The following is a 25,923-nucleotide window of genomic DNA, read 5'->3' on the forward strand; positions in this document are numbered from 1 at the left end:
ACGCAATCTATCTTCTTCACAATTCTGGCTAGGACAGAGAATATTAATAATTCATCCTTAGAAGGCCACGGTGACAAAATGACCGGGTAAGAAAAAAATCCCTGGCTCTCTAAAGAAGAGCTAATGAATAAAATTTTTAAACCACCAAGTGCACCATCCCTCTTCCTTTTCCTATTCAAGTTTATGCTACACTTCATGAATTTGGGTTAAAAAGGAGAGGGAAACTCTTATATCATGAAGATGACTGAATCCAAATAAAGGCTGAGGAGTTATTACAATTGCAAGACATACCCCCAATTAGCAAAGCCTCTCTGGACAAAAAGGGGGTCTGTGTTTTCACCTGTTCCGAAGTGTTCTTCAAGCGGATAAATTTTCCATCAACATCTATCTCTTCAATGCAGACATTCCCAGTGGCTGAGGCAGAATGGGAGATGCTGACACTACTGCTGGCCTCGGATTCTTCCACGTCCACTCTCTTCCGCTTTCCTCTGGTGGTACGCACGCTGCGACTCGAGGATGCGCGTGACACTGTTACACGGGAAGAAGGGCTTGGAGAGAGCTTCAATCTACATGGGAGAAATAAAACGTTCCAATTATGAAACACATATGCTCTTCCTACCTTAATGCACATGCATTACTAAAGCACAACATTAATGATGATCTGCAAAAGCCAACGTACATCTTAACAAAAAGAAACTTATTTGTGCTACAATGTCCACTATCAACATTCTTTTTAAAAATTATTATCTGAATGTTTTAGCTAAGAAAAGACCACAATCATAATGCACAAAGTTTGGAAAACTGGGAGAGGGGTTGGTGAGAGGTTGGGGGGAACAACTCATCCACCATCACCCCACCACAACCACTGTTACATTTAGTATACTTTCCATAATTTTTTCAAACCTGCATTTTCTGTTTACAAAATTACAATCACAGTGTGTGCAATATTGAAATTAAATGTCTTTTTGTTCTAAGTGAGATACTTGCCCTTTGGAACTTTTTCTCAGAAAAGGTTTAAAAGGATTTATACACTAACCAGATTTGAAAAGTACACAGTCTCTTTCAGCAAATCTGGTATTTTGCAGCATCCCTGCGTGCGTGCTCAGTCATGTCTGACTCTCTGCAACCCCATGGACTGCAGCCCGCCAAGATCCTCTGTCCATGGGATTTCCCAGGCAAGAATACTGGAGTGAGGTGCCATTTCCTACTCCAGGAGATCCTCCCAACCCAGGGGTTGAACCCATGTCTTCTGCAGCTCCTGCACTGGCAGTGGGATTCTTCACCACTGAGCCACCTGGAAGTCATTTTGCAGCATATTAAATTATCAAAACATTTAAAATCCCAAAAGAGAAATGGTATCCTTTCACAGTTCATCATTTAAAATAATAATAATACTAAGACTGCTTTACATCTTCTGTTGTTGATGAAGAAGTAAGATCTATTACTACCTACCTCTACACCTAGATATTAAAAAAAAAAAAAGAGAGAGAGAGAAAATATTTAGAGTTGTCCTAATTGTTTTGTTTTTTTTTTTTAAATCCTATTTACTTTTCTTCAAATAGAAAGGGTGGGGACAAAAAGTAGACTATGAGGCAGAGTGACAAGCAAGTTACATACCTCTCTTCTTCACCTTCTAGGAGTTTCCTATAAGCACTAATTTCCATGTCCAGGGCTAACTTGACATCAAGAAGTTGTTCATAATCGTTCAACTGTTGCTGCATCTGATCACGTATTTCCGCCATCTCTCTCTCTTTGTCAGACAGCATGCGGCGAGAGTTGTCTCTTTCTTTAGCAAGCAAGTCCTCCAACTCTTGAATCCTCTCCAAACATGCTCTAGACTGAAGATTCAAGGGAACACATTTACTTTCTAGGAACATTCCAACATTAGCACAACCCTAGCACAGCTATTTTAAAACATTTCCTGACCTGGAACAAATCCAATCTTTTAACATCAGAATTCAAGAACATTTTTATTTTAAGAAATTAAAAAACAAAATTCCTCCAATACAAAATACAACTCTTAGGAAAGTTTTGTCTTATAAAAAGGCTAGGAAAAGACATTCATCTAATGTGTCATAAATATACATATAATTTTTGTTTGACCAAATGAAACAAAATTTTAAGCTGTAGTTTTAGTAAAACAGTCTGGCTCCCCTACAAAGCATTCAGCTCAAAAGTATAAAGTAACAAAAACAAAGAATTAAAAGAAAACTCATTGACAAAAGAAACTGAGTATCTTAATTCAGAAACTTAACAAAAGAGATTCTAGTTACCACTTCAGAAATGGTGTGCTTTCCCACACTCTATCAGCATGCAAATACCATATGATATAATATAGTCTGTAAATATTATTGTAAACATGGAAACCTCATATTTGGTATTTAAAAAAAATGAAAAATTACACCTCCTACACAAGAAGGTTCATCTTAGAAACCTTGTCGTTCACCAGGTAATCACTCATCTGCACATCTCCAAAACAGAATTCATCTCCCTAACCTCAGAAAACGACCACGGTAATCAACTCCAAAAGACTTATGTAGAGCTTAGGCCCTTAAATCACAAGTAGTATGCATCAAAGCAGGAGGGAAAGGGCACATACTGTGCAAAAGTGAAATCTGGAAGGCTAAAGATAAAAAGGATCTCTATTCCTTGCAGAAACATTACACTCTAGCTAGTGAATTTATTTCACACAGGGATATAGGTTAAATAATTTGAAACTGCTTTACATATATACTGAAGCTGGACAAATAAGCAAACGGGATGGCAGAAACCAGGCTTCTTACTCTCAGAGAAAGAAGTTATAGGTAAGCAAGGAAGGACGCCTAAAGTGAACCCAGTGGTACAGGGTTAGAGTCCCAGACATCTGTGTAAATGCGTGGTTATCTTAATATAAATACAAGTGGACAGAGATACAATCACAGATAAGCATGTAAACATGGGTTAGCATATACACATTTACCTAGCTCTGCCCACAGCAGGCCTAGAAACAATGACACCCCAATACCAATGAGCATACCCAGGGCCCAGAACTTGCTTTCTAGATACCACTCTCCAGTAAAAAGAACCAGAGCTCCCTAAAGAAACAGCTGATACCAGTGCTGAGATAGGGAAAACACACGATGAGCATGGAGCATATTACAGAACCATAAAAAAAAGAAGTGCTCCAAAAAGTGGGGAACATGGTAACCAATCTGACAAAACTCCTCAAAGCCAAAGCGGAAACAATCTGAGCCAATAATCTAGTATCCACATATAATCCAAATTATAAAAAGATTTCCCTGAGCCCATACTGACAGAAACCAAGGAATGCATAAATAAATACACAAATAGGGGAAGAAGAGATGAATCTTCACAAAAGCATTCCATTTAACAAAGGTGAATACTCTCTTCAGAATGTGACGCATAATTCCTGCTCTTTATCCTTGAAAACAGGCTGGACTTGGTGACTTACTTCCTAAAAGCAGAGTAGGGAAACACAAAAATACTAACTTACAGTTGGGAAACCTGGCAAACGTCTTAGCCAATGATGAAGGTTATCACCATCAATGATGTGTGTATGTCACGTAATCCCTGATATGATGTAACAAGAAGGGCACTTAAAATCCGTATCTCCAGGCTAATCATAAGAAAAGCATCAGATAAACTTAAGATTGGGGGACAGCCTACAGGATACCTGGCCAGCTCTTCTTAAGATGTCAAGGTCATGAAAAACAAAAAAAGTCTAAAAAAAAACTGTCACTGACTAGAGGAGACTAGGGAGATCTGTGGTATCCTAAAACAGAAAAAGAACAGTAACAGAAAATCTGGTAAAATCCAAATAGTCTAGAGTCTAGTTGACAATAATGTACCAATGGCAATGTCTCAGTTTTGACAAATGAACCACAGCCATCTAAGATACTAACAAAGAAGGAAGACTGGGGAGGGAGCTAAGGGAGCTGTGTGCACCAGCTTTCCAACTTCCCTACAAATTTACAATTATGCCAAAATAAAAATGTTATTTAAAAAATAATCAACCAATGAATTCATTAAAATCCAGAGACATTCTATATCAGAAGCTCTCAAGAGAGATGCTAAACAAAATCCTGCCTCAGAGAACTGTATTTGCAAAAAAAAAAAGGCTATAAATTGAGAAATCCATTTTTTCCCTTTCTCAGGGTTCTTATATTTTCTTTCCTCCAAAATAAAAAACAGTTAAGTGTAAAATGTATGTTCTTTGGGAATTTCCTGGCACCCCAGTGATTAGGACTCTATGCTTCCATTGCAGGCGGCACAGGTGTGATACTGGGTCAGGGAACAAAGCTTTCTCATGCAGCGCAGCCTAAAAATAAGCTAAGTAAAATGTCTCCTCTTCAATCAATCTCTTTATTTTTATGTATCAGGTGGGAGAGACAGATGGGCAACAATGTCTAATCTGAAGAGACATAAATCACCCAAGATTCAGAGAAAACTTTCAGCCTCCATCTGTAAAGGCCAAAATGTACTCTATTTGTCCACCTTAGATGTTACAGGGTTCTGTAAGAGGGAAAAATCAAAATCTAGGTATAGATAAGCTTTAAAGGTACTCTGAATCATTTTGTATTTTTAAACAGAAATATTTAAATGTAATTTAAATAGCTGCACTACACCTGCTTCATAGTGAAATACAAAGAATACAACAGGAGAGATAGATCTAGATCCTTCTTCCTGATTCTGCCACTAAATAACACACCTCACTAAACTGGTACCATTAGGAAAACGAAGAGGTCCAACTAGACTATCTGTAAGATTCTGCCTCAAAACTCTAAATCTGTACTACTCAATTCTAATGGTGTCGGGTTCTCTTTGTTTTAAAATACATAATTGTACCAGTTTATTATAATCTAGCTCTGGCAGAAATTTCCAGAATATGGGTGTTAGAAAAACAAAAAATAAAGGTGCTTTCAAAGTGCCAGTAAATTCTTCTGCAACTCAAACAGACCCTGACCAATTCAATAATTTGGCCAAAGTCAAAAATCTAAATAGAAATGAAAGAAAAGCTGTAAGCAATATATGAAATGCCTAATTACAAAACATAATACTGCTGCTATATTACATAAGAGTATTTTCTAAGTCACCATTTTAAAGGCTATATCAATTGTAAGTAAAACTAAGAACTACTTTATTAACATGAGTCACATAACCAAAGAGGAAATTCTATGGCCTAACATGCAGCATGATGAAATCGATGACTCCACAACAAATACTCTAAAACAAAAATTTAGAGATGTCTTTTTCTTTTTAATGATCTAAGGCTAAAATTCATCAACCAAAGAAGATATCCCTCAAGATATATTATTTATCATAAAATTTGATACCAGAAAGGATCACTCTCCACCCCCCTGACAGAGAAATTTAAAACTATCTGGCTGAAGCAGGCACTCCTCTCCTATTTCCTAAGGAAGGAGCTCTTCAAAACACTGAGGGCCCTGCCTAACACTGTTTAAGAGCTGCTAACCTGATGTGAAGAAATGACTCATTGGAAAAGACCCTGATGTTGGGGAAGATTGAAGGCAGGAGGAGAAGGAAGGGGATGACAGAGGATAAGATGGTTGGATGGCATCACTGACTCAATGGACATGAGTTTGAGCAAGATCTGGGAGTTGGTGATGGACAGGGAAGCCTGGTGTCCTGCAGTCCACGGGGTCACAAAGAGTCAGACATGACTGAACTAAACTGAACTGAACCTGAAGTTAACCAAAAAACTTGCAATGATAGGAACATAACTAACAGGCAAACAGGGAAAGAGCCCTGGACCTGAGTCAGAAGACACAGCTACCAAATTTCAGAGCCTATTGCTATTCACTACAGATGATGACTGCAGCCATGAAATTAAAAGACACTTACTCCTTGGAAGGAAAGTTATGACCAACCTAGATAGCATATTCAAAAGCAGAGACATTACTTTGACAACAAAGGTTCGTCTAGTCAAGGCTATGGTTTTTCCTGTGGGCATGTATGGATGTGAGAGTTGGACTGTGAAGAAGGGCTGAGCGCCGAAGAATTGCTGCTTTTAAACTGTGGTGTTGGAGAAGACTCTTGAGAGTCCCTTGGACTGCAAGAAGATCCAACCAGTCCATTCTGAAGGAGATCAGCCCTGGGATTTCTTTGGAAGGAATGATGCTAAAGCTGAAACTCCAGTACTTTGGCCACTTCATGCGAAGAGTTGACTCATTGGAAAAGACTGTGATGCTGGGAGGGATTGGGGGCAGGAGGAGAAGGGGACGACAGAGGATGAGATGGCTGGATGGCATCATTGACTCGATGGACGTGAGTCTGAGTGAACTCCGGGAGTTGGTGATGGACAGGGAGGCCTGGCGTGCTGCGATTCTTGGGGTCACAAAGAGTAGGACACGACTGAGCTACTGATCTGATCTGATCTGAAGTGCCATTCACCTCACCTGTAAAACATCCACACCTAGCATAAGTGCATTAAGCATCAGCCCCTGCCCCAATCTCCTAAAAGATAGGGAAATGTAAAACTGAGGGAGAGGGAATAACCAGAATACCATTTATTAAATGGAGAAAAGTAGTAAATATCAACTCAGAGTAAAAACAGACAGGACTATCTTTGGAAAAGTACCTATTAAAAGGGGCAATGGAAAAAAGATGATTAATTCTTAAAAGAAAATCTTTGAAGAGAGTAAGGTATAAAAAGAAAAACTACGAACAGTAGAAGAAACCCATTTGTCAGCTTACAGTCTCTGGGCTGGTCATTAAACTCACCCAGGTCTGTGGTCAGACTGAGTGAACTTAAAGGCCCTTGTCCTTCCAGCTCTTTAACTTTATGTTGTGAATAATGAAGTACATATGATAACAGCAAAGTAAAAACTTCTGTTTTAATCAAGTTCTTTTTACATCACCTCGTTTTACACAATAAGGTGTCTTCTAAATTCCTACAATAAATGTCTTCAATTTTGTAATCAGAAAAGGATACGACTAAAAACAAAATATTAAAAAAGAAGAAAGCTTATTTAATGAAGAATAAAAAAGTTGACTCTTATATGAAAAATTTAAAACAACAAAACTCCCTCCCTTAAGGAAAACAGAAACTGAAGTTACTGCCTAAGTCTTTAAGATGAGTGGTAGATTATCAACACATCCTGCACACTTACATGGCTGTACATGTACTTTGCATGCATATCGGCATCACCCTTGAACCAAAACCCAGATCTCAGGCAGTGTCCACACCTGCTCATGCAGCCCCTCGAGTGCACTACCACCTACTGACAGCACCCATCAACACACCACAACAGTCCTAAGAAGGTGTGCCAAAGAATGAATGAGTCACTAAATTCTTAGCCAAGATACAAACTGATGCTGCTTCCTAAGCTACTAACTACTGAGTATTCTAAGCACCAAGGGAGTTTGTCTAGAAACACAAAGCGTTTACCACCCACAAAGAAAGTCCGCAGGCTTTCCTTCACAACAGTTTCTAAATGTGATGAAAACGAGTATGTTGGGAAGAGCACTGTGTGGAGATCAGACTGCTGGCTGGGTCAGAAAACCAGGCTCCTGGGTTAAGTCCAGAGAATAAGCCGGCAGGTCGTTCCCTCAAAGGCAATTCCCTTAGCTCCAGGTAATCTATTAGGTTAGGAACAACAGTCTCTGCCCAGAGGATGCTTATGCAGTGAGAAATAGAAAAAAACTCTGGGGAGCACTGTGAAACCAGAATTCAAGAAAATACTATCCTCTCTGAAAAGTGATTTCAGGAGGAGCCAAGCAGGTCGACTACCGTGGTGGAGGTAGCCTTCAAGTACAACTCTGAAGCTTAGTTACCTCTTTCTGTAGATTAGAAAGCTGAGACGAGAGGCTCTCAATTCTCATACGACTTTCCATCAGTTCTTCTCTGGCACTATTGACAGTAGAAGTATTCATCTCTGATGACAGTCTGGCATTTTCAAGCTAAGAAAAGAAGCAAACCACAGTCAGTCTTATCTAGTGAATTAGAACAAACAAATGAGGAAGCATGAATCGTCTCAAGATATTTCATTTCAAACCTAAGCCTTGTCAGTAACTAGCTGATGAAACAGGAAAAGCATCATGAAGTTTGCTGATGTGGTATGAATTACCTTAGAAGTTTTTCTGCTTTTTCAGCTCAGTTTCCAATATGGGAGCTTAACAATGCTGATATACGTGGGTTTACCCAAAATTTAGTGCTTCGATATTTCATCCATTATATGTCTAATGTCTCAGATAATGCTGCTAGTAAGCAGACTGAACAGGGGCAATTTAGCCATGGTGGTGTCTGTAGGAAAACAAGCGTCACATATCCCTAACCCACCAAATCTGATACAGAATATAAAGCAATAAACAGAAAGTACTAATTAAGAGATTATCTCAAACCAAATGGAAATACTTCCTTTCAGAAGCAAAAAAAAAAGCTCCTCTGGTAGAAACAATAGCCCATTCCTCCAAATGCCCATAGCATTCTGTCCTGCCTGTCTTCAGGAATGTCTTCTATGTGTCTCTTCCCTGACTCCCTCTGAGGCCAGAGTCTATGTGACCGACCCATCCTTAGCTTAGCTTCTTCAGTGCCCAGCACGGTGCCAGCACCAAGTAAGGGCTGAACAACTAAACGTAGGGATTAAAAGATCACCCTCTCATCAGCCAACTACTACTTCATAAAGTGGATTAAAAGCAATACGACCAATTTGAGGCCATGCAATGGAAATTATTTTCAACACCTCTATGACTTATTTTCTAAGTCTTCCACTAACTTTTTAATCAAGTCATGTAACATTTAACATATTGGGGTAAAATTATTTACTATGAAAGCCTGTACTCGGTGATTTAATAAATTTTTGCATGGTCTCCTGATATAAGAGAGAAGTTTCTATAGTCTTTTTTAAATGAATAATTAGTGGCCAAGGAAGAAATATCAGAGACTGTCCATTTGGCCTTTGTTCAAAACAGCCCAAAGTGTGGTGGTCACAATCCATCTACAATGATGACATGCATTCAGAATTAGACGCAGTCCAACAAGGTTAGTACTTGTCATTGAATGAAAAGTTACTTTTAGGTGGCTGGAGTTTAACTAATATAACTTTGACACAAATGATCACTTGGACAAAGAGGTTAAAGACCATACCTTTGGTAAAAATGGAATAATCCTACTTTCTCTGAATAATTTCTAGTTAACGTTTACTTTATAAAAAATTGCTTTCTTAAAGAAAAAAATGAATGTTCTTGGAGACCGCAGGAATTCATTTAATAATACTAGAACAAGCCAAACATCAAGCTATGTTCTCAGGGACACTCTGAAACAAACGCATTCAGTGTTTCCCGCCGTCCCGGGCAGCCTGCTCACTTTGGCGTGGTACGTCTGCTCCAGCTCTTCTTTGTACAGCTTGACTTGGGCATCGTGTTGCTCTCTCATCTCATGAAGGGCTTGAGCCAGCTTGTACTCGTACTCAATCTGACGCCCAGAATCCACCTCTACCAAGCGAGTTTCATGCTTCCTTCTGGTCTCATTAATCTCCTAGGAAGAAAACAATGACATAAAACCAAGTTACTTACCATGGCGGACATCAAGACCATCTGAAGTTTTACACACCAACCTCCTCATGTCTGTCCTGACAAGTGTGTGAAGAGACACTTTTTTGCCTTCATTTTTATGAGAAGATTTCTGAGACAGAACTAATGACAGAAATGGTAGCATCTCAAACCTTAGGAATTTTATGTTTATTTTCAGTAGCACAGCTTTTTATTTCTCTTAAGGCAAGGAATGGCTGGAAGGCTTTACCATGCAATCATGGATAACTAGGTATACTGAACAGCAGGTAATTATTTTTCTAAATTGTACTGACAGTAGTACTAAGAATAACTCTGAAAAAAAAATTCCACACAAAAAGTTAGAAACTTATCAGTAAAACTTCAACTAGAAGATTAATGCATAAAATAAAACTTGTCTTAGACATACTAAGAGGCAATGGACAGAGCAAACCAATTTACATGACTCACCCTAATAGCTGGTGATGCTAAGGTATCAACATCAATTGATACAGAATCTTACTGACCATATTACTTTTCTATCTCAAATACAAATGACAATTTACTATCAAAGAATAAACATAATAGGCATAATCCTTCACATTAGGTTTTAAGGAATTATCCAAACTAGAATGGCTAGGAACACAAATCCAAGAATAAAATTTCCATTCTAACGTCTAGCTCTGAAAATACAATAGATCTGTCCTTAATGGCAATAATTAAAGAGGCCACAAGAGGGGGATATAAGAACTTCTTGTTCCTGCATCCTCTTGCAGCATGCGGTTTTTCTGTGCATGTCCTCATCTTTCTCTTAACCACAGGAAGATGAGCTGGACAGAATCAGAAAACCAGGGATCAAATTCCAGTTCCGCTACTAGTCTCCTAGGGCTCATATCTATATGAAGTGAATGCTACTTAAATCATAAAAATATGCAAATGAAAGGTTTAGTTCAACCAGTATCAGGTACCTACTAGCCATTTTGCCCTTCATCTGCCTCCCTTCCTCTTCTTGCTGCTTTTCTCCTTCCTCTTACCCCTTAACTGTTCATAATAAGAAACCTAGGTATATTGACTGAATAGAATTTGACCCTCCATGTGAAAAAAAAAGAAATGAGGAATATTTTTTTAATTCATTCTCAAAAAGGCAAAACCCCAAAATTCAAAGTTGCTACCCAAACATTCTAAAAATACTAAATTACTTTTTACTGATGTCGTTTTTCACTTAGTATTTTACATGAAATAAATGACTTGCAAAGAAAAAACTTCTCAACCTCTGTTTTAAAGATGCAGGAATCCACACAGCTTCAAAACTAAGAAATAATAGATCATGGGCAATTTTAACAAAATGAAACAAAAATGTAAGTCAAGGTAGAGATACTTCAATTTATGAACTGTAGTGAATAATTCTATGATAGCAGTCACTAATTTATAAGGAGCTTTCACACATAGTATTTGACTTTGATCCTCACCACTTCTTGGGAAAAAAACAGCAAGCACTGATATTTCATTTTTAAATAAGAAACCAACTCAAGAACTGTCCAAAGTCTGGCTGCCTGCTTATCCAATGAGTGCGCTTTGTCCCCACAATACCCAGTAAAAATGGTCAATTTCTATTAAATTACTTTTCTCAAACTAAAATTATTTAAGTTCTATAATAAATTCCTATTTTAAAATTGTTAGTCACCATTTTTACATTCAGTTCAGTTCAGTTCAGTTGCTCAGTTGTGTCTGACTCTTTGCGACCCCATGAGTCCCAGCACTCCAGGCCTCCCTGTTCATCTCCAACTCCTGGAGTTCACTCAAACTCATGTCCATTGAGTTGGTGATGCCATCCGGTCATCTCATCCTCTGTCGTCCCCTTCTTCTCCTGCCCCCAATCCCTCCCAGCATCAGGGTCTTTTCCAATGAGTCAACTCTTCGCATGAAGTGGCCAAAGTACTGGAGTTTCAGTTTCAGCATCAGTCCTTCCAATGAACACTCAGGGCTGATCTCCTTCAGAATGGACTGGTTGGATCTCCTTGCAGTCCAAGGGACTCTCAAGAGTCTTCTCCAACACCACAGTTCAAAAGCATCAATTCTTCGGCGCTCAGCCTTCTTCACAGTCCAACTCTCACATCCATACATGACCACTGGAAAAACCATAGCCTTGACTAGACGGACCTTTGTTGGAAAAGTAATATCTCTGCTTTTCAATATGCTATCTAGGTTGGTCATAACTTTCTTTCCAAGGAGTAAGCGTCTTTTAATTTCACGGCTGCAATCACCATCTGCAGTCATTTTGGAGCCCCCAAAAATAAAGTCTGACACTGTTTCCACTGTTTCCCCATCTATTTCCCATGAAGTGATGAGACCAGATGCCATGATCTTTGTTTTCTGAATGTTGAGCTTTAAGCCAACTTTTTCACTCTCCTCTTTCACTTTTATCAAGAGGCTTTTTAGCTCCTCTTCACTTTCTGCCATAAGGGTGGTATTATCTGCATATCTGAGGTTATTGATATTTCTCCCGGCAATCTTGAATCCAGCTTGTGCTTCTTCCAGACCAGCATTTCTCATGATGTACTCTGCATATAAGTTAAAGAAACAGGGTGACAATACACAGCCTTGACGTACTCCTTTTCCTATTTGGAACCAGTCTGTTATTACATGTCCAGTTCTAACTGTTGCTTCCTGATCTGCATATGGGTTTCTCAAGAGGCAGGTCAGGTGGTCTGGTATTCCCATCTCTTTCAGAATTTTCTACAGTTTATTGTGATCCACAGTCAAAGGCTTTGGCATAGTCAATAAAGTAGAAATAGATGTTTTTCTGGAACTCTCTTGCTTTTTCCATGATCCAGCGGATGTTGGCAATTTGATCTCTGGTTCCTCTGCCTTTTCTAAAACCAGCTTGAACATCTGGAAGTTCACGGTTCATGTATTGCTGAAGTCTGGCTTGGAGAATTTTGAGCATTACTTTACTAGAGTGTGAGATGAGTGCAATTGTGCAGTAGTTTGAGCATTCTTTGGCATTGCCTTTCTTTGGGATTGGAATGAAAACACCTTTTCCAGTCCTGTGGCCACTGCTGAGTTTTCCAAATTTGCTGGCATACTGAGTGCAGCACTTTCACAGCATCATCTTTCAGGATTTGCAATAGCTCAACTGGAATTCCATCACCTCCACTAGCTTTGTTCATAGTGGTGCTTTCTAAGGGCCACTTGACTTCGCATTCCATAATGTCTGGCTCTAGGTGAGTGATCACACCATCGTGATTATCTGGGTCATGAAGCTCTTTTTTGCACAGTCATTTAAGTATTTAACTGCATATTCTTTAACCTGCATGTTCTCAAACTCTCTTCAATTTTGAGAAAATACACATGTGCCTTTCTTCAACTGTATTACACTCTACGTCTTTTCTGGTAACAGCTGTTACTTTTACCCCTCAAGGCAGAACCATGGAAGTTATGGCCAATAGATGATATTTTTTAATATACACATATAACTATAAACACTGTGGGTAGCCAGCCCCCAATGACTGCTGTGTTCATCTCCTATGTGAGCCCCCTTCCATACTGTATTGTGGTCCGTCTGTGTGATGGGGAGTGACAGTATATCACTTAGGGATTTAGTCTCTACAAGACACTATGGCTTGCCTTGCTCTCTCTCTCACTCATCATCCACTCTTCAGGAATCCCATCATAAGCAGCTCTGACAAAAGAGCCTGGTGGGCTACAGTCCATAAGGTTGCAAAGACTGGGCGACTAATATATACACATAAGGAAGCAGATGCTGAACTGGTATCTCCAGACAACAGTTGTGAATGAACTCTGAAGTGTTCCTCCAGACCAGGCTGAAAGCCTGACTGTAACCACATGAGACCCTGAAGACAACCATCTAAGTTAAACAGCTCTTAGATCCCTGACCTTGAGAAACTGTAAGATAGTAAAAGTCTGTGATTTTAAGATACTAAATTTTGAAGTAATATATCACTAATACAAACGCTTAAAGAGGTTGATAATTAATTAACAGCTGTGGCCAGACCTTTTTAAGTTAGATGAAGTAAGTTAAGTTATATTATTGCACAAGCGAAAGTCGCTCAGTCGTATCCAATCCTTTGTGACCCCATACAGTTTCCATACAGTCCATGGTATTCTCTGGGCCAAAATACTGGAATGGGTAGCTGTTCCCTCATCCAAGGGATCTTCCCAACCTAGGGATCAAACCCAAGTCTCCCCCATTGCAGGCGGATTGTTTATCAGCTGAGCCACCAGGGAAATCCAAGAATACTGGAGTGGGTAGCCTATCCCTTCTCCAGCTGATCTTCCCAACCCAGGAATCAAACCAGGGTCTCCTGCGCAGGTGGATTCTTAACCAACTGAGCTATCAGGGAAACCCTAAATGAAAAAGCTTATAAATTTACCATAACACTTTCAATTCTTACATGCAGCCTTTTTAGCAACAGTGCCTTAAATCCTTTGCCTATAGAATTCTTCCCATTTTTTCACGTGTATGGTTTATAACAAAGCCTTTTGGGATCCCTCCATTCCTTAAAGAAGAAAAATTATATATAATTACCTCCTCATACATGTTTTTACGAAACTCCAAGTCCTCAGTAAGGCTCTGACAGCGATTCTCCAAATCCACTTTAAGTAAAGTTTCATCTGCTAACTGTTTCTTCGCAGCAGCTAAAGAGGCTTCCAACTAATAGAAGGAAAAAGAACTAATGAAAATTATACAGCAATCATTTAGTAATGAATTTAATAGATACCGATGGATTGAATCAAGTCAAGTATTACAATTTCTATATATTTGTCAATCTGTGAGAGTCCCTCATGATAATCTTTATCACAGAACTGTGGGTTCAACTGCTGGTCCCACCCACAGAGTGTCACATCAAAACACCCCTCAAATCTGGTAAATAGCAACAGGGGATGAAGAGATACCTATGGCTTACGTTTCAAAACTCAAACGAATGATTTTAGCTACCAATTTGATTTTTTTCCTGTGTGGAGAGCACCATTAAGACATCTTCTCTCTTTTTACCCTACATTTTGGTACAATAATGAAATAAGCTGTGAGATCGAGAAACGAACGAGCACAAGCACAACAGAGAGGAGGAACAGCAGCAACAAGATCTGCACAGGCCAGACACAGTGACTGAGAGGTGAGGGCGCTTCACATGCCAAATAGCTCAGGTCTATGCAGGGGTAACCACCACTCCCCCGCCCCCGACCAAAATAACTCAATACATTTTTTAAGATAAAAAGCATAAAACAAGTTTTACAATCAAGACAGATGGGGCATTTAACCTGCGAAATACAGCTCAAGAGTAGAGTCTAACTTACCTGGGCGATCTGATCCTTCAGATCTTCCAAATCACTCTCTAAACTTTTCTTATCACCAAGTGCAGTTGCCAAAGCTGCATCTTTCGAATTCAGCGCTGCTTCATATTCTCGAAGCTTGATCTGGGCTCCATTAAGATCAGATTCTTTCTTAGCATAACTGCAAAACATTTGAAAAAGTGCAAGACATCATATTATAGCCCAACTGAACCATTCTCCCTCCCTGTTTAAGGGGGAAACAAAAGAGGAGGCAATTTAAATAAAGGCTGCCATAAGCTACTAAAATCACAGGAGTGATTGGGGAACACTCTATCTAGAGTGCTATCTTTGGTGGATAACAACTTCTTCCTTCAACGACCGCCCTTCTCTGATTAGCAATGACTCTAGGTGTAAGATGTCCAGAGGCCCAATGTATCAGAGTCTGGTTGTCTCTGAGGGAGAACACAAGCCTTCTTGTTTTATAAAGAGGTGTCTATATGGTTCACTAAAACTTTTCTGAAGAAATGAAAACTTGCTATTTTTAAGTACAATGAATATTAAAAATCAAGACATACAGGAGACAAATCAAGATAAACGATGAGATTTTAAATAAATGAAAAGTTACTTCAAAAAGTAATGTTATGACTTGTTAATATATATTGATAGATACTTCTTTGACATTACCTAAGAACTGATCCCAAGCGTGCAAGTAGTTTCCATTTCTTACACAAGAGGTGGTTTTAAAACTTCCTTAACTACAAATAAGGGCCTTCCTAGTATTTTGAAGAAAATAATTTTTTCAGTTTATACTAATAACTATCCAAAATGAAACTAGAATGAAGGTGTATTTTACTTCTAATTATCACTTTTTATTAAATGGAGTTCTACATTATAAAATTAAGATTCCTTTAGGATATAGTTTATCAAATAATTATATTATAAAGATCAGTATTTTTTAATGCAAATAATTCCATTATCATTAACAGGTCATATTGGAAAAGTCTTAATAATATAAAAACTCTCAATATATATTCTTAATTAAAACTGCTATTATAGAGAAGTACTTCTAATACTGATGTTTGAGAGTGGGCTCAACAGAGGAACCTTTAATTAACAGAAATCCTTAAAATATTATTATATCAATACCATAATAAAATTAAGAAAAAACTATCCAAAGGATAAGCAAAGGTAGTGTAAAGAGAAGATTTAATAGTACTCAGTTTTTACTCATTTTGGTATTATAAAACAACTACATACACATATAAAATCTCAGCAGTCATATAACAAGAATATTTTTTTCTTAAATTCTGTATTTTTAAAAACCACAAGATGGCAGTCTTTCCCTGAAGACTTTGTTTAGAAAGGCGGGGGAAAAAAATCAACTGTAGGAGAAAAAAAAAATTTCCCATACAGTCATTAATTTGTAACAAAAATGCCTAATTCATAAAAGTGCTGGGTCCTAAAGCTAGGAACACCATAGAAAAGAATCAATACTTGTGGAAGAGCCATTACTTTACCCCACAATATAAATGACCAGAGCTGGAAGGGAGAAATAGTGCAATACATTGGATTTTAAAACACAATCATATTTTATAGCGAATTGCACAATATTTACAAAAGCTACTGACTCAAAATTACTTAACAGTTACAAAATTCTTCTGCATCACTGACTAATATTTAAGTCAGTAAATATTAGGAGGGGCTTCCCTGGTGGCTCAGTAGTAGTAAAGAATTCACCTGCCAATGCAGGAGACATAGGTTTGATCCCTGGTCCGAGAAGATCCCACATGCCACGGAGCCAACAGCCCCTGCGCCACAACTACTAAGCCAGTGCTCTAAAGGCCGGGAACCTCTACTGAAGCCTGCGCCCTAAAGCCCCTGCTCCGCAACAAAGAGAAGTCACTGCAGTGAGAAGCTTGCACATGGCAACTACAGAGAACCCCTCCTCGCCACAACTAGAGAAAAGTCCACACAGCAATGAAGACCCAGCACAGCCGAAAATAAATAAATAAAATTATTTTTAAAGATCATGCAGGAAGTCTTGGTCTAACTACCAGCACACGGTCAAAGTCCAGAAACCTGCAAAACTGACATCATATAATATACACATGTGAGCATGCATCACCTAAGCACAGAATAACATCTGACAATGCTCTGAACAAAGAATAATTTAGACAGGAATCCAAAGCTACGAGGAAGTATCACTTAAGGCATCGGTGGGCATTTTTCTGCGACTATACTTCCTAACTGAATTTCTTCAGTTACTGACCTGCTTATTCAAAGGAAATTTTCTCATACCTGCACATGCTGAGTATAAGTCAGAACACACCCATTTACTGGAGGTGTTTACCTAAGAACCAAAACTTTAAATTGCAACAACAAAAAAAAAAGGTTTATAAAACACAGCTAACGCTCTAATTAAGAATCTCCTCCCTTAACACACAAAATTACTTTCATTTCAAGTAAGCTTGAATTTCAGTCATAGAGAAGGAAATAGCAACCCACTCCAATATTCTTGCCTGGGAAATCCCTTGGACAGAGGAGCCTGACAGGATGCAGTCTGTGGAGTTGCAAAGAGTCAGACACAACTTAGGGACTAAATAAGCTTGAATTTCATTCATAGCAAGTAACCAGGTCTAATCAAATATCTGACCATTAAAAAAATAATCAGCTGGAAAGGCTACATTTACAGTACTGTTATTCCATCTCAGTGGATCAAGAGAAACAGACATAACTTCAATAATGGACTTCCCAATAGAACCTGGTACCTAAATCTGGGACCTGTTCTTATAATCGCCTGAGGCTTGTAGGACTAAATAACCTAAATACAATTCATTACCTGCTACTTTCTGAATTACTCCTGACCACCTCTGACTACCAAGAAAACCACTGCTTTAATCATCTTGGTTTTTCAACCTGCCAACTCTTTGAACTTGGCTAGTTTTAGGACCAGCATTTCAACCCTGGCTTCGGCACTGAGCTGCCTGGCTCTCGAACTCTGTGTCTGTTTGCTGAGGACTCTGCACTACCTTTTCTCCTCGGATGACAAGTATCCCACTCCCTCAGTAGCCTTCATTTGTTTAAGTGGACTCCATTCCAGACTACTCCCACCAATAAATAAATGGAGATTAGAAAATGCAACCAATTACATAATTGCTGGAAAACGAATGCTTAACTGAGCTCCTAGGGGATATCCATTATTGGCAGGCAATAACTGTAGAGCACATTCTAACTAAAGTCACATCACATACCCACAACACACAGAAAATCACTAGTAAGACCTAGTATGTATATAATAATGACTTAAAAGTCAATTATGAATCATACTGTAGTTGTAAAACCTGAAAAATTAAGTTGACCACTTAAATAGGGAATAAAGAATTAGTCTGAACCAGAAATTAAGCAGAACTAGAGGGACAAATACATATTAGAACGTGATCTGAAACTTGTTACAGAACAGCTTTAATTAGTCAGGTATTGGCAACTTCCCTGGTGGCTCAGACAGTAAAGCGTCTGCCTATAATGTGGGAGACTCAGGTTCAATCCCTGGGTCGGGAAGATCTCCTGGAGAAGGAAATGGCAACCCACTCCAGTATTCTTGCCTGGAAAATCCCATGGACGGAGGAGTCTGGTAGGCTACAGTCCATGGGGTCGCTAAGAGTCGGACGCGACTGAGCGACTTCACTTCACTTGGCAACCTACTGCCGTTTCGTTAACATTTCACCGGTCAGTTTACACATATAGCACAATGCTCAGCTGAATGAATTCTCTAGCTTGACTAGTAACACAACCCCAAAAGTCCCTGAATTCAGGTTCTCTAAATCACCTACTACATACCCATGAATGAAGAATCCATGTTCATTTTCAGGACAGGATTTATACATTTGGGTTTGGCTTCCTTCCCTCACAAGTGCCATTAATTTTCCATTTTTCCACAAATACTTTTGTCCTTATTCATTGATTCTCATATATGGAAATATAAGTAACAAAGTGTTACATTAAGCAATTCAAAATAAGAGACCTAAACGGTAAGATGGTCTCTTAGTTGATAGAATAGTTACATAACTAGAAGAAGGTATACAAAATTACTTTCTGGATATTAAATGGCATTTCCATTAAATTTACCAAAGGTTATTATACTGCAAGTATACAAGAATAGATAAGGGCAAGAAAACTAGGGGATTCCCTAGTGGCTCAGATGGTAAAGAGTCTGCTTGCAATGACAGAGAACTGGGTTTAATCCCTGGGTTGGGAAGATGCTCTGGAGAAGGGAATGGCTACCCACTCCAGTATTCTTACCTGGAAAATCCCATGGACAGAGGAGCCTTGGAGGGCTATAGTCCATGAGGTCGCAAACAATCAGACACAACTGAGCAACTAACGCACACACACACACAAATGTTTGCTAAATTAATAAAATCTGTTGAAGATGTGTATTCTTACGAAAAAATACATCCAAACTGTAATAATTATAGACTTTAGAATACTGATTTTAAAAAGCCACACATCTTGAGGGGTGGGGCGGGGAACAGGCAAGAAACACTCATGTTTCTAAAGATAAAAACAGAAATACAAGTATTGGGTCTTTTTATTTACTGCCTTCACGTGTCAGACAACAGCTTACGGAAACCAGAAAGGAACCACTCTCAGGCATGTTTTAAACCCCACTCATAATATTCCATAGCAAAATACTAGGCAACTCTGGTTGCTCAGATTACTTAGTTGGATTTTGAAAAGCTATTACAGATTGTCAGGTTCATCTTATTTAAGAGTAGCTACTGAACAAATTCAGACTGAATAATGTTCCTGATTTTTAATCTCCTAGATGGAAATGAGACTACGAAGGAAGATGAAAGACCAACAAAAACAAAACATGCCAATGATTTCTCAGCAGGTGTCCAGCTACCTTTCTTAACTCAGCACTCATCACTAGCATTTACTTCAGGACCACTCTTTCTTAGAAAAACAAATTACAGGGAATGAAAGGGAAAAGTCATTTAGTTTTTTACCTTCAATCAGGTAACAAGAACCATTCTTTATAAAATTATTTTTAATCATATCCACAAAGGCTTTTTAAATCCCTCAAAATAGACCCACTCTACATGGAGAGTCAGGCTGATCAGGCCCAGCTCTTTGAGCTCTGGTGTTAATATACAGTAAGGTTCTTCTTAACAGCTTGTCTGATGGCAGCTGAATACCGCTTAACACTAATGCAATTATTCAATGACTATCAAATAATCCAGCTTCTAAGGCGCTTTTCATCCCAGAGTTCAGAATCAACATGCCCCATATTATGTAGCCATGGTTCAGACTTTTAGTGCAAAAATAAACTTTATTTGGGTCTTCAGTTCAGTTTAGTTGCTCAGTTGTGTTCGACTCTTTGTGACCGCATAGACTGCAGCACGCCAGGCCTCCCTGTCCATCGCCAACTCCCGGAGCTTACTCAAACTCATGTCCATTGAGTGGGTGATGCCACTCAACCATGTCATCCTCTGTCGTCCCCTTCTCCTCCTGCCTTCAATCTTTCCCAGCATCAGGGTCTTTTCAAATAAGTCGGCGTGGGAGCAACTGTGAGGAGATACCCCACATCCAAGGGCAGAGAAGGCCCAGCAAGATGGTAGGTGCTGGAGCGGAGGCTCCATGGCGGCTGTGCGGCTGGAGAGTGGCTCTGAGGGGATACCCCACGTCCAAGAACAAAGGAGACGCCCCAGCAAGATGGTAGGAGGGGCAAAATTGCATTTAGAATCAAACCCCATACCCGCCAGAAACGCTCAGAGGGCTCAAACCTTTTGCGCACCAGGACCCAGAGACCCCACAGAGACTGAGACAGAACTGTGTTTGGGCTTAAGATAAAGGTTATTAATATGCCCAAACAAAAACCTTCTGTCCTGAAACTGAGTAATCTATCTAAAGTAATAGACTCAAACTGCATATTAAATGCATCTGCCCCAACATTCATTCATCAGCCTCAATACTGTCCTCAAAGTATCTTCCCCTCCAAAGGGAGAAGGGATGTGATCCACAATATTTCTACCAAGGAAAATTAATTACAAACTAAGTATAATTTAATATACCATGTCACCAAAGTCATGTGATCACAATTTCCATTAATAAGGGTATCCTCAGACACAAGCAAAAAGACTAAGATGCTTCTGCACAAACCCAAAATGGATAATTTCTGGTGGTAATAAAATTCTGCTTCTCATTCAATAAACTGAGAACCTGGGAATTCTCTGGTGGTCCAGTGGTTAGAACTCCATGCGTCTACCATAGGGGGCATGGGTTCCATCCCTGGTCAGGGACCTAAGATCCCACAAGCCAAGTGGCGTGGCCAAAAAATAAACATAAATAAATAAACTGAGCAGTCAACAGATTAGCAACAACCCAATCAAAATCAGGTAAACTCTAATTGCAATCAGATTAAAATTAGGAAAAACATTAAGCAAGATCAACACTGGACCACAGAATTTCTCTGAACAAAAGAAATCCACTGACATAAAGAGACACAAGAGAGAGGAATGGACAAATACAGTTTAAGTTCTAACAAAAAAGTGACTTACTGGGGAAAAAAACAACCAAAATCACAACTTTGTTATGCTAGGTCACTGATCTGGGTGTGTGAAAACTAGTAATGAACAAAACATATCGAGTCCCTGATCTTAAGGAAGGTACATTATACTGGTGCTAAGTGCTAAGTCGCTTCAGTCGTGTCCTACTGTGCGACCCCATAGACAGCAGCCAGCCAGGCTCCCCTGTCCCTGGGATTCTCCAGGCAAGAACACTGGAGTGGGTTGCCATTTCCTTCTCCAATGCATGAAAGTGAAAAGTGAAAGTGAAGTCCCTCAGTCGTGTCTGACTCCTAGCAACCCCATGGACTGCAGCCTTCCAGGCTCCTCCATCCATGGGATATTCCAGACAAGAGTTCTGGAGTGGGGTGCCATTGCCTTCTCCAACATTATACTGGGGAGAGACACAAATACAAATACAGCAGGGATAATCAATATTTCAAAGAAAAATAATTCAGAATAAAGAGTTAGAGAAAGGGGAGGATGATCATTTTATATAGTGTGCTCAGAAAGAGACTGATTTTATGTCACCAGCCATTTTTCACATCAGAAAAATCACTTTTCAAACCCAGATTTTATCCAGCTATACAATTACTATCATTAGTTATTTCACTGCTCCTCTATGGGTTATGCGCAACCCAATCTAAAGAGAAAATAGTCTCCTACAAAAATGATTATACTGCTACTGCTAAGTCACTTCAGTCGTGTCCGACTCTGTGTGACCCCATAGACGGCAGCCCACCAGGCTCCCCCGTCCCTGGGATTCTCCAGGCAAGAACACTGGAGTGGGTTGCCATTTCCTTCTCCGATGCATGAAACTGAAAAGTGAAAGTGAAGTCGCTCAGTCGTGTCTGACTCTTAGCGACCCCATGGACTTCAGCCTACCAGGCTCTTGCGTCCACGGGATTTTCCAGGCAAGAGTACTAGAGTGGGGTGCCACTGCCTTCTCTGAAAATGGTTATTACTAAGTCAATAATTATTTTGGGGAAGCCTAGAGAGTGCTAGGAAATGTGCTGATACAAGAAGAAGCAAAATCAGACTCCATCCCTGTGCACAAAGAGATTCCAGTCCAGTAGGGGAACCAATGAATCACATAAAATTGTCTTAACAAATCAAACCTATCAGCAACATCCCTAAGAAACAGAAAAAAGTACACAGTGCTGATAGAGTACATAATGTAACTTCCAAGTAAAAATGGCACATTAAACATGGCTCCACTATTACCCCATCCAGAAACACAACAACTGAGTAACAAACTGACAAGGAAAGAACAAAATTTTAGAAGCTAAAATCAGATGAGTGAAAATGAGCTTAGCCAACCCTAGAGGGCCAAATCTCAAGCCAGACACAGGGCTATGTGAGAAATAACCTAATTTATACTGCAGATACTGTTGATACCCCAGTAACCTGAAGTAGGACTAGATGAAAATCTATTTGAGAGGCTAAGCAGACCATACTCTATGTTCCTGGGCCAATGGCTCCTCATTCACCAGGATGAAAAAGGGAAAGTTTACTCTCTGAGAAGTAAAACAGAACCTCAGACCTGGCGCCACCTGAACAGCCAAGGCAGCACTATCATACTGAAAAGGCAGAATTCCAGTGGACTTTTACAGACACTGATGTTGCCTCTCAATCTCCCTCAACTTAAAACACACTGTATAGACAAAACCCAAGACAGAAGACTTGAAGACACTGACACTAGTGTTTCCAGCTAAATGACTGCACTGTTACACAATGATGGTTAGTCAAGAAGCTCCATTCATGCATACAGCTTCCCACTTTTAGAGCCCTGCTTCTGAATATAAAGGACATGTAACAGTCATCAGACCTTTGAGAAAAGCTCTCACTGTAAACTGACTCACCCAATGTCCATTCCACCCTCCTAGTTGTAAACTACATTTGCCAGAATCTCTTGCAGCTAGGATTCTGGATGCAAAGTATATACTCTCGCTGCTGCTGCTGCTGCTGCTAAGTCACTTCAGTCGTGTCTGACTCTGTGCGACCTCATAGATGGCAGCCCACCAGACTCCCCCGTCCCTGGGATTCTCCAGGCAAGAACACTGGAGTGGGTTGCCATACATCCATAATATAAAAGAAGGAAGTATCATGGGGCTACCTTCCTAGTATTTGTGGCAATTTCTCTGCTGACAAGCACGGTCAACACCACATACATTACTATAGTAATTTTGAAATCAGGAACTCGTTCCTCCAATTTTGAGACTGTTTTGGCTATTCTGGATACCATGGATTTCCATTTACATTTTAGGCTTAGCATGACAATTTCTACAAAAGAGACAAATGTGATCCTGAGAAGAGATTGCATTGAATCCGTGGGTCAGTTTGGGGAGAATTGCCAGCTTAACAATATTAAAGTGTCCAGAGACAGCTGTGGGCTTAGGAAGCCTTTGGGCAACCTGTCTGCTGATGGGTGGGGCTGTGTGCCCCACTGGTTATTTGCTAGGCCTGAGGAGTCAGAGCTTACAGGCTGCTGAGTGGGGCCAAGCCTTGGTGATGGCGACCCAGGCAAGATGTCCACCTCAAGGAGAGTTTGTGCAGACGGATACTCCTGATATGTTCACTATCAGATTTTATGACTCCAGAGTGAACCACAGGAGGCCCCCATCTCCACAGGAGACCCTTCAAGACCAGTAGCCTCAGATTCAAGATGTCCAGCTCCCCCGGGCAGACAGTGGCTGAGATGGTCATCACCTTCCACAAGTACTCCAAAACAAAAGGATATGTCCTACAAACTCTTTAACTTTTCAGTCATTAGTACTTCTTAGTAACAACAAAAGCTAGAAAACTGTACAGCATGCTTTCAAAATCCTGAGGCAATATTCTTTACAACTTAGAATTCTACACCCAAAGTATCAATGCTTATGCAATGCAACTAGACAAGAAAAAAGCACAGATGCCAAATTATATTTCTATAATAAGATAAAACTAATAGAAAGCCTCCTGATTCCTACTGACTCGATGTCTTAATAACTGATATCATCTTTCTTTATAATTAAAACTAAATAAGTTGGGGGGGGGGCGGAAAGCAAGGGAATTCCAAAAAAAAAAAAAATCTACTTCTGCTTCATTGACTATGCTAAAGTCTTTGATTGTGTGGATCACAACAAACTGTGGAATATTCTTAAAGATATAAGAATACCAAACCACCTTACCTGCCTCCTGAGAAACTGGTATGCAGGACAAGAAGCAACAGTTAGAACCAGACATGTAACAATGGACTGGTTCCAAATTGGGAAAGGAGTACGTCAGGGCTGTATATTGTCACCCTGCTTATTTAACTTATATACAGAGTACATCAGGCAAAATGCCAGGCTAGAGGAATCACAAGCTGGAATCAAGATTGCTGGGAGAAATAGCAACAACCTCAGATATGCAGATGACACCACCCATATGGCAGAAAGAGAAGAGAAACTAAAGAACCTCTTGATGAAGGTGAAAGAGGACAGTGAAAAAGCTGGCTTAAAACTCAAACATTCAAATAACTAAGATCATGGCATCTGGTCCTATCACTTCAAAGCAAATAGATTGGGAAAATGAGGAAACTGTGTCAGATTTCATTTTCTTGAGCTCAAAAATCACTGCAGACGGTGACTGCAGCCACGAAATTAAAAGGCGTTTGTTCCTTGAAACAATAGCTATGTCAAACCTAGACAGTGTTTCAAAAAGCAAAGACATCACTTTGCCCACAAAGGTCCATATAGTCGAAGCTATGTTTTCCCAGTAGTCATGTATGGATGTGAGAGATGAACCACAAAGAAGGCTGAATGCCAAAGAACAGACACTTTTGAACTGTGGTGCTGGAGAAGACTCCTGAGAGACCCTTGGACAGCAAGGAGATCAAACCAGTCAATCCTAAAGGAAATCAACCCTGAATATTCATTGGAAAGGCTGGTGCTGAAGCTGAGGCTCCAATACTTTGGCCACCTGATGTGAAAAGGCTGACTCACTGGAAAAGACCTTGATACTACGAAAAATCAAGGGCAAGAGAAGGGGCCACAGAGGATGAGATGGCTGAATGTTTTCACTGACTCAAGGGACATGAGTTTGAGCAAACTCAGGGAGATAGTGATGCATGGACACAGAAGCCTGGTGTGCTGCAGTTCATGGGTTCAAAGAGAGTCTGACATAACTTAGTGACTGAACAGCAACAACAAGTAAGTGGGGAAAATACTATTTTCATAGGTAATCAAAAGGAAAAGCGGTACAGGAAAGGAAAACTATAGAACACTACTGAGTTCTGTTGAGGATTATGTTCACAGAATATAGGCTTCTCTGCTGTAACACAGTATGTGTTTCTGAAAACTCTTGCACATTAAAAGTAAGAGAATGGGGAAAATAAGGTTGGAACCAATCATTCAAAAGTTACACAGCCATGTAACCAACGCACCAGGAGTAACATAATTAGTACCCCAGGAGATAGATGGCTTGGGCAATGCAAACAGTCAGTTTAGTGCGGCCAGAGCTGCCTCAAGAGATCTCAGAGATGCACAACATCAGAGAGGCCTTGCTGATCTGCAGGAACTGAGACATTAGAGAC

At 39.7% G+C, this 25,923-nt stretch overlaps 1 protein-coding gene across 1 annotated transcript in view; it reads right to left on the reverse strand.

Moving 5' to 3' along the window:
• The window catches only part of LMNB1 (lamin B1), a 53,479-nt gene that overhangs the window by 14,695 nt on the left and 12,861 nt on the right, over positions 1-25,923 (reverse strand). The window contains exons 2-7 of the mRNA XM_061422918.1: positions 14,827-14,983; positions 14,057-14,182; positions 9,326-9,496; positions 7,795-7,920; positions 1,618-1,838; positions 341-566 (exon numbers count right to left, since the gene is read on the reverse strand). Of these exons, the coding sequence (XP_061278902.1) occupies positions 341-566; positions 1,618-1,838; positions 7,795-7,920; positions 9,326-9,496; positions 14,057-14,182; positions 14,827-14,983 (1,027 nt within the window). The remainder of the gene's footprint in view (positions 1-340; positions 567-1,617; positions 1,839-7,794; positions 7,921-9,325; positions 9,497-14,056; positions 14,183-14,826; positions 14,984-25,923) is intronic.

The sequence above is a fragment of the Bos javanicus genome, chromosome 7 (assembly GCF_032452875.1).
Source record: "Bos javanicus breed banteng chromosome 7, ARS-OSU_banteng_1.0, whole genome shotgun sequence".
NCBI classification, from domain to species: Eukaryota; Metazoa; Chordata; class Mammalia; order Artiodactyla; family Bovidae; genus Bos; species Bos javanicus.